This window comes from Helianthus annuus, chromosome 9 (genome assembly GCF_002127325.2).
Source record: "Helianthus annuus cultivar XRQ/B chromosome 9, HanXRQr2.0-SUNRISE, whole genome shotgun sequence".
In the NCBI taxonomy this organism is placed as follows: domain Eukaryota; kingdom Viridiplantae; phylum Streptophyta; class Magnoliopsida; order Asterales; family Asteraceae; genus Helianthus; species Helianthus annuus.
In genome coordinates, this window is record NC_035441.2 from 180,852,232 (window position 1) to 180,861,529 (window position 9,298).

General features: G+C 35.8%; 2 protein-coding genes across 2 annotated transcripts; one reads left to right on the top strand and one right to left on the bottom strand.

Annotated features, from left to right (window-relative positions):
• Positions 1–2,277: 2,277 nt before the first annotated feature.
• LOC110879931 (SUMO-activating enzyme subunit 1B-1) lies at positions 2,278–6,562 on the top strand. The gene is made up of 10 exons (XM_022128481.2): positions 2,278–2,515; positions 2,608–2,659; positions 4,554–4,749; positions 4,908–4,987; positions 5,115–5,231; positions 5,530–5,580; positions 5,687–5,753; positions 5,839–5,942; positions 6,032–6,136; positions 6,237–6,562. Exons 1-10 carry the CDS (start codon positions 2,433–2,435, stop codon positions 6,339–6,341), a joined length of 960 nt encoding a protein of 319 aa, XP_021984173.1. The 5' UTR covers positions 2,278–2,432; the 3' UTR covers positions 6,342–6,562.
• Positions 6,563–6,597: 35 nt separating this feature from the next.
• On the bottom strand, positions 6,598–8,645 carry LOC110879930 (UDP-arabinopyranose mutase 1). Its single transcript, XM_022128480.2, has 3 exons — positions 8,262–8,645; positions 7,349–7,599; positions 6,598–7,271 (listed from the first exon to the last, which is right to left on the bottom strand). The coding sequence occupies exons 1-3, from the start codon at positions 8,583–8,585 to the stop codon at positions 6,749–6,751; spliced, it is 1,098 nt and encodes a 365-aa protein (XP_021984172.1). The 5' UTR covers positions 8,586–8,645; the 3' UTR covers positions 6,598–6,748.
• Between the last annotated feature and the right edge of the window lie 653 nt (positions 8,646–9,298).

The window sequence follows — 9,298 nt, forward strand, 5'->3', positions numbered from 1 at the left end:
ACCAAACAAAATGGGTGCAAAAGAATTAGGATTGTATCACCGGTGGCCGTAATCGGGATTTGACAGAATGAACACAACATCGATCAAATTTAATGGTTGATGATGGTGCCAATTTGAGGGCCATTTTCGAACTTGAAACCACATAGGGCATTATTAAACAAACTACCGATTCACAAATGTGATGAATGTCAATTTCAGAAATAAGATTGTAGCAACATACCGATTTAAATGATATGCCCACTTTGCAGAGTGAAGAATTTTAGAAGATTGCATGGTGTTCGACGATGATGGTGATTTAGGTTGGTCAAATCATCACGAATTCCTCGCCATCTGATATCAATTACAAGTCCTCGAATCAAGAAACACAACAATCATATGATGAATTTAACATTGAATGAATCGAACCAACAATTATAGTTGTTCATCCGATATTTATACTTATTGGGATTTAGGTCTTCTTGCATCGCAACCCTTAACTTTTTGGTGAAGCGGTGCTTATATAAAAAGAAACGACGCAACCGTTGAGCTTTGACGTTATTCCTTTGAATTTTGAAGAAAACCACGATGACTCAGTTTTTGGCGGTATTACACGGGAACTAAGTTGCCTTTTGTGTGTATATATATGTATAATTGCATATTATTTTTATATTATAGTTACTTTTAAATATATTTTCTTTTCCTCTTATAAATTTTATTAACCATCATATGTATTCTCAATCAACTGAATCTTTATCTAATTATTTGGTTAAAAACTAAATTAGTCAACATCTTATGATAACTAATTAACTAATCCAAGTTTGGTAGCATTCTTTCATTTACAATACTATATTCTTAAGACTAACTAGTGTTAAGCCCCTCGCGTTGTAGGCAGGGAACGTAAAACTATGTTAAAAGCGTTAGGTTATGACCAAAATAAAAAAAAAACATAAAACAAAAACATGACTTCTCATGTTGTTAACCCATATGTACACCTGTTACAAGAGCTTCCCACATTGTTAACCCATATTTACACATGTTACATGGTATTATTCAATTTAAAATATTTATTCAAATGGGTAAATAAAATGTTCTATGTACATTAAAATGAAAAGAAAATAAATAGAGTTTAATAAGTGTTGAAGTCCAGATGATTTACTAAACCAATGTCCACCCGAACACACTCAAAAGTGAAAACATATTGTCTCTACTTCCTCTTTACTCTTTCATTTCATTCTGATTTCATCCTCTCTCTAAAATCTAAATTAGCTTTATCACCCGCCGGCCGCCATTGCATGTGTTGACAAGTCAACAAAAACGGTGGTCAAACAACAAATTGAGGGTCAAGTTTTCGTCTTTCCAGCCAACTGCCACCACACACATCCCTCGAGTGTAAGTACGACTTTTGTTTATGTCCTCCGGTTAGGACAATATTTTTCCGACAACCAATAAGCATTTTGGTGAGTGGCGACATTGTCTTGTTTGGTGGTTGATCAGAGTAGAACCATCGCATCAAGCTGCAGCAGCAACGGTGATTCGGACGGAGCAGGCACATTCTTCTGTAAGTGGTGGTGGCGGTGTTTTGGTGATCACGGGTGGTGGCGGCTGTGGTCTTCAGGAGAGAGAAAGCGTCAAGGGTAGTTATATGACGTAGATCGGAACCCCATCTAGCTGATCCATCGGCATTCTGGTTGTAAAACAAGGTTTCCAAGGCCGAGTACTCCCCGAGTAGTCGCTACAAGGCAGACTGCCGAGGCGACTTTCTTTGACTCCGCCTAATTACTCGGAATCGGTCAAACACGGTCAACCTCGGCCAAAATTGTATATAGTAGGTCAACTCGGACCGAGTTTGACTTAAACAATAATAAAACATAATTTCTATGCCTATTATATTAAAGAATAAATATTATTTTCACGTATTTTATTATAGATATTAGTAAATTTATGTTATTTGACATATATTTAATTTCCAAAAAACTAATTTCTTTATAACTTAACATGTCCGAGTACTCCCCGAGTACTCTCCGCCTAGGCCGAGTACTCTCAACTCCCCGGTCGATCGACTAGGGAGCGCCTAGCGACTTTTGCAACCATGGAAGTAACACGTTTCAAGAATGTCAGGGACAAAAATGGTACAAATTTAAAATTTAGTCTGGACTGGTATAATTAAAGAAACCACGTGAACGAAAAAGACACTCTAAATCTAAAACTTAAAAGGACAAGTTTATAGAACTTTATGGATCAAAGTTGCAACTATCTACAAACGTAAAACAATACATGCTGGGCCTGTATCTGTTGGGCCCAAAAGTTTAAAATCAAGCTCTTCAGTTTTCATGTTTCTGAAGTCCCAAAATTTCCGCCATAGATACGTTTCCACGAAGATTGAATCTTCAAAGCAGTAACTTTCTCTCGTTTTTTATTCTTAAATCTCAGTGTTTGCTTACTAGAAGTCAAAGATGAACGGTGAGGAGTTGACCGAGCAGGAAACGGCTCTGTATGATCGTCAAATTAGGGTTTGGGGCGTTGATGCACAAAGAAGGTATGAACTTAATTGTTTTTTCACCTTTTGTTTGCAAATTCGTTTTCTACAGCGTTACATTTACCTGAATTTTATTTGTTGTTTGGTTTTAGGCTCAGCAAATCTCACGTTTTCGTCAGTGGACTCAAAGGCACCGTTATAGAGGTTTTTCTTCGTTCAATTCTTTATATTTTTGCCCTATTTTGTTGAAATTGTTGTTGACTTTGACTCAGAATAAGGAACATTAGCCAGTTGTTTAACTGTTATTTAGCCATTTAACTGTTATTGTTTGATTTTTCATGTTAATGTTGAGTTCTAATATTTGTTGATTGGACCTTAGAATCATAGATTTTGAGCTTCCTGATGATTTTTCATCATAATTTGGAATTATTTAGATTATTGCCCTAAATTTTTTACACTTTTTTTTTTTTTTAATTTGTGCAATTATTTCGTTGAAACTTTGACTCAGTATCCGGAACAGTAGCCAAACTGTTATGTTTTGTAATGTTGCTATGAAGTATTGATAATTTAGCTATTTAAACTGTTGTTGTTAGATTATACATGTTTATGTTATGTCTAATAGTAGTTGATTGGACCTTAGAGCTACCTGATGGTTTATCATTTTAATGAGTTGACGTCAACCCACGCGTTGCGGCGGTATGTTGATTATGAATTTCTTTAGTATTACCATATGAGATCGAAAATTGTTAAGTTTATGCAAACAAAATTCACTATATCATTTTTCTACGACATCATACTAAAGCATTTATTTGACCCTATGAATAGACAACTTCTAATGCATCAATCACAAATCAACAGTGAAGACATTAATATTAAATCAACAAAACATGTGATAAATTATATAAATAGTTTATGGTCATTATCATATGTTTATATGTATTGAATGTTTGGTAAATGGATTTATCTCTTCCTTATATAATTAAAATGCTGCTTTAGGCAATGGCACTTGAAATTCAATATGATATAAAAAAAATAATGTGACGGTCCTTGTTTAACGCCAAATTTTGCCATTCATATTTTATTTTAGAAACAAAAAAACGATGGGATACGGTGGCATCAAGAGCGGTATCACCAACAAATTTGATGAGTTTAGGCATAGGCAGAGATAATTGACATGGTGCAACAGTTGCCTAAATTTCTTGACATTTGGTGAAATTGCATCACCAAGATACTAAAATTAGTTTTTTACACAGACAGATAGTATGCATCTATAGTTTACACAATTAAGCATCGAAATCGGACTCTAATCGGAACTATAAACCGGCATATAGTAAACAACAAATCGTTAAATACACAACAAATTGTTGGAACATACATAATCGTGAAAACATATTACACATGCACTTAGTAAACATAAAAAATACATAATTAAACATCAAAATCGGACCTAAATCGAAATTATAAACCCAAATGCAATTCAAAAATGGAAAAAAGAAAAACATGGAAGAGAGTTTGTATATATGAACTTTGATGTCAACGCTACTGATGGGAGTGCTTTTAATGAAATATCAATTTAGAACGATTGAAACAAAATTTGAGGGATGAAAGGATTGGTGGTGGCGGTTACTACAAATATGATAATATGTTTTGGGAGGGAAAAATGGGATTTGGTGAGAGAAACGAAAGGGAAAAAAAAAATAAACAAACGGTAAATGTCAATCTCGAACCGGTATGAGATGAAATTTCGTGATTACCACCACAACGGATTATATTTTGTGACATCTATTATTTTACATGTAAACGCGGATTACATATATAATTTCTAAATGACGCGACTTTTAGACGAAAGGGTGTTGTGACTTTTTAAAGTATTTATATTTAATGAAGGGTTGTGACTTTTTTAAGAGGTGTGAGTCAAACCATTGTGTCTTAAGTTTATTTTTTGCAAGGATATAAGTAAAATGAACTAAAGGGTGTGACTTTTAAACAAATGAGACATAACCCAAGTTGCTAATTGTATAAGGGTATAATTTGGGGTTGTTTAAATTTTAAATGTATATTATATTGTTTTGAATTGGTTCTGGAATTATGGATGCAGTTCTGCAAGAACATTGTTCTAGCAGGGGTAGGAAGTTTGACCTTGAACGACGATAATCCAGTTACTGAAGAAGCGTTAGCTGCAAACTTTTTGATTCCGTTTGATGAAAACATGGGTGGCGGAGGTTCTCTCGCAGAGCTTTGCTGTGATTCTTTGAAAGATTTTAACCCTATGGTTCATGTTTCTGTAGAAAAAGGTATGCGTTAGTTTCGTCATAGGACACAATGATCTTTAAGATTTATCAGCTCTGAGTTTTTAACCCTAATTATTTATGCAACTAGCATTTCTTAATTCTTATATTAGTATTGTTTTGAAATATACCAATACCTCATCGTAATTATTCATTCTATGCAGGTGATTTGTCAAGCTTTGATGTGGATTTCTTTGAAAAGTTTGATGTGGTGGTTATCAGTTGCTGCTCACTTGCTGCCAAAGTATACTTGTCTTTTCTCAGTTTATGTTATCTTTACAATAAATGAAACACCTATAGTTTTTATCAACTTACCAGAAAGTTGATACACCCATAGTAGCTATTTTCATAGTTTTTCTCTCATGCTGCAGAAATCAGTGAATGAGAAATGCCGCAAATTGTCAAAGCGAGTTGCGTTTTATACCGTCGATTGCAGGGACTCTTGTGGTGAAATATTTGTTGATTTGCAGAAGTATGCGTATGCCAAGGTGATACATTATATATGTTGATTTCCTACTTTTAACGCATCACGGTTTTCTTTTGTAGATCTAGCTTCTGTAACAAAATTTTCATGATTATCCAATAAGTACTTTTGATTTCTTCTTTACAAATTATATGAAAGATGTATTTTTAGATATAAAAGAAGGCTCATAAAACTGAGATAAACCTAATCCCCTAGTGTCGTATTAGTATTGTTACTCAGGATTAAAACTACGCAAACGTAAATGGTAATTAAAATACAAACCGCTGTATATTTATCTAACTTTTTTACTTATATTTTTGCAGAAAAAAGCTGATGAGACAGTTGAATGCCAATTGCAGTATCCATCATTTGAGGTATGGCTTGATCAATTCAAATATGATATTTATTTTATACACGAATTCTTAGTGGTCAAGTTAACTATATAGGATATTAAATTCAAATATGATATGTATTTTATAGGAAGCAATTGCAATACCATGGAGGTCACTTCCTAAACGCGTATCAAAGCTGTATTTTGCTATGAGAGGTACCATAAACTGTTGATTCTTTTTCTTCAATTTTTTTAACTACGATTATGTATTGTACGTTTGTTAACTAAATTTATTTTGCAGTGGTAGAAAGGTTTGAAGAGGTTGAAAGGCGTAAACCAGGAGAGACTTCCATTGAAGACCTGCCAAATGTTTTGAAACTAAGAAATGAACTTTGCCTAGCACACGTATGTATATACTAATCACTTTGTTAAATGCTAAATGAAATAAATTAACCTTACTTTTCTTATACATTTATTTCATGATATTATCGCAGTCACTTAATGAATCTCAGATTCCAGACGCCCTCCTAGAAAGATTAGTTGCGTCGACAAAAGAGTTCCCACCCGTCTCTGCTGTACTTGGTGGTATACTCGGTCAGGTAAACTATTCGAATCGTATATAATTTGATTATCTCGTGCATGGTGAAATTTACATATTAAACGCAATCTCATTGTTTCGGATTAAATCTGAATTTACAGGAAGTAATTAAAGCAATATCAGGCAAAGGTGACCCCCTGAAAAATTTCTTCTTTTTCGACGCGGTGGACGGGAAAGGCCTCATAGAGGACATTTCCACCTCTTAAAAGTTGGTAACCGTAGAATCTAGCTAAAACTTGTGACGGAAATTGCTAAATTTGAGGGATTGTTCTAACTTTATCTATTTGTATTTTTATTTTTATTTTATGGTGCAATTGTTTGATGAAAACCAAATCTTGAATCGTTTTGTAATTGTACCAACTCTGATCTCAAACTTGGTTATAAATAATGCCATATATAGGGGAGCTGAAAATGCAATATATGTTAATAATGATATTAAGTTGGATTGATTTGTAACAAAGAAAAATAAGTTAGAACTCTTTATTGTCCTCGAAACATAAACAAGTGCCGTCAAGCAAACAGTTTCTAAAGAAACCTTATTCCAACAATAATGAACACTGAAAATTAACAAACTTATCCCAAACACAAATAGGTATGGCAAAACTGCATTAGTTTACTTCTTTTTTGGTGCAACAGCATCTGTTTTCTTGACCGGAGCCACATCGGCTGACGGGTTGAGCTCATTCCAAGCATCGATCCACGTAACCATCTCACCGGCAAGCTTCACAAAATAAGGATCAACAGGTCCAAGTTTTTCCTTCACAAGCTTCGAGAGCTCAACGTAGCATTTCTGTGGGGTTGTGCAGTCTTTAGGTAGAACTACCGATTGAAAAAACGGAATAATCTCTTCTTGCCAGTAGATACCCTTGTATTCTTTCTTCAAGTTAACAAATGGGTTGCTAGCTTTGCTATGCCAAATGTATGGCAACCCTGTTTTCACCCCTAGTCCCAAATGGTCGCATATCACCTTGGCACACCAACCAGCCCACATGTCGTCGTATCGACCAATGGGCTGACCATCACCCATGAGACCAAAGTACATTGCTGGTCCAATCAGTTCCCTATGGAACCCAAGGTTCATCCCACACATTGGAAACAATGTTCCTTTTGGGATGGTCAAAACCGCATCCACATACCTGCGTCAACCAACATCGTTATCATCGTTAATACGAGTTTACTTAGTTAGTATGATGATTGTAAGTTTGTAACGGACCTGGAGTTACGTTCAAGGGGTTTGACTAGCTGAGTAGGCGCGTCATAGTCAGGGATGTTGAGCCAAAGGCCATGCGAGATGGCAGTGGTGACACCTTCTCTTAAGCTGAAGGGGTACCCCCTCACGAAATCTGCGCCTTCCCTGAATGGGTCGTATAGGGTGTTGAAGAAGTAGGGTGTTGCGGGTGTTAGCAGGTTATGAATGTGCTGAGCCAATGCATTTATCTCTTGTCCTAATGGATCCTTAGCCACCTTCATTACAACAATTATTATTATTATTTAGTATGAGAGATAAATATGAAAACCCATGGTATTATAGCCTAGTGGTATCTTGGGGGGTGGGATAAGGCTTATGACCATTAGTTTATGGGTTCGATTCCCACAAAGGGGGTTTTCCCAGATTTATTGGGTTTCCTCCTGAATTGGTGTATAAGCATTATTGCCTAGTGGAGATGGATATGATCGGGTGGTTCTGCTGGTGGCACGATGATACTGCAGTGGTCCGTCAGTGATCCAAATTTGCCGTTCAAAAAAAAAAAAAAAGAGAGATAAATATGAAAATAAGATGAGAAAGCATCAGAAAGTGACACGTGTCCAAAAAAGATTTTTGTTTATTAGTATAGGACGATTTGTGTATTTTTTTTTAGTATATTTTAATTTTAATATGTTAATTTGCAGAAAAAAAAATTAAAAAATTCGGGTTGAACGGGTTGTGTTCGGGTCAGCGCGCGAATACTCGGGTCGTATTCAGGTTTATATGCATGGCACGATTTTCGGGTTCGGATCGTGTTCGGGTCCGTCTAAAATTTTCGGGTTCGGGTCAGGTTGAACTCACGAACCCGACCCGTTTAGAATTATGATAAAGTTGATAGACATTCTCTGTTAGAAAAGAATTGGAGATCTTAGAGACTTACGAAGCAGTCATCATCAATGGTGAAGATGTACTTCTTCTTGGAGACGAGAAAACCAAAGCAGCGACAAGCAGAATCTTTAAAGGAAATGCAACTGGATCTAGGACCCAAGATCCGATTGATATCGTTGCGGTTGTAGAGCTCGTAGTCAAACCCATCGGGTACTCTGATGGTTTTGGTTGGATCACCATCTTGGACAATGATCAAATGGTAAGGCTGGAAGAAGGGCCTCCACTGCTCTAGAAAATCGAGGTTTCTGATCGTAGGGATGACGATGTCCAAATCATCGGCCAACGGTGGTGTTACGGCAGTTGCCGGCACAGACATAGTAAAGATTAAGAGAGAATGAGAGATTATTGATAGATAAGACAGACGTTGAAAGTTGATGGAATTGAGAAGAAGGGTGTTCATATATATAAGGGGAGTGTATAAGTTATAACCATGTTAGGAAGGGGTTGAAAATGTGATTTATTATTATTCTTATTTTGGAAATATGTTACTAATAATCATAATTTATAAGGGGAGTGTATAAGTTATAACCATGTTAGGAAGAGGTTTTTTAAGGAAGAATGTGACATGAATGACTGTTTGGATTATACTTTTTATATGCTTAGTTGTTTAGAGGATGTTAATAGCTAACACATCATAAGTAGAGAGTTACAAAAACTAAAACTAGATAAACATCATAAGTAGAGAGTTACAAAAACTAAAACTAGATAAACATGTGTACCAGATATGATAAAAAAAGGTGAGTTTTTAAGACTAGTGGGTATGGGGGCCGGCTTGGCCCGGCTTGGCCCGGCGCCGGACCCCCACACCGCCCCCTGGCCCGGCTTCCATCAACATCGGCCACCCACAGCCGGGTGGGCCGAGCCTCATTCAAAAATCCGACCGTTAAAAAACGGCTAGTTTATTAAAAAAAAAATCAATTTTCTTTTAAATAAATACCACAATCCCAATCCTTTTTTAAACCAATTTCTCTCATTCTACTCCCATTCTTCTCCATTTCTCATCCTTTTTTATAAAAAAACTCTATATTT

Excerpts from the sequence above, each read along its gene's own strand:
- LOC110879931 (XM_022128481.2), top strand. The coding sequence starts at position 2,433 with ATGAACGGTGAGGAGTTGACCGAGCAGGAAACGGCTCTGTATGATCGT. Across the intron at positions 2,516-2,607 it reads GGCGTTGATGCACAAAGAAG|GCTCAGCAAATCTCACGTTT; the intron begins GTATGAACTTAA and ends GTTTGGTTTTAG. Across the intron at positions 4,988-5,114 it reads GCTGCTCACTTGCTGCCAAA|AAATCAGTGAATGAGAAATG; the intron begins GTATACTTGTCT and ends CTCATGCTGCAG.
- LOC110879930 (XM_022128480.2), bottom strand. The coding sequence starts at position 8,585 with ATGTCTGTGCCGGCAACTGCCGTAACACCACCGTTGGCCGATGATTTG. Across the intron at positions 7,600-8,261 it reads CCATTGATGATGACTGCTTC|GTGGCTAAGGATCCATTAGG; the intron begins GTAAGTCTCTAA and ends GTTGTAATGAAG. Across the intron at positions 7,272-7,348 it reads CCCCTTGAACGTAACTCCAG|GTATGTGGATGCGGTTTTGA; the intron begins GTCCGTTACAAA and ends TGGTTGACGCAG.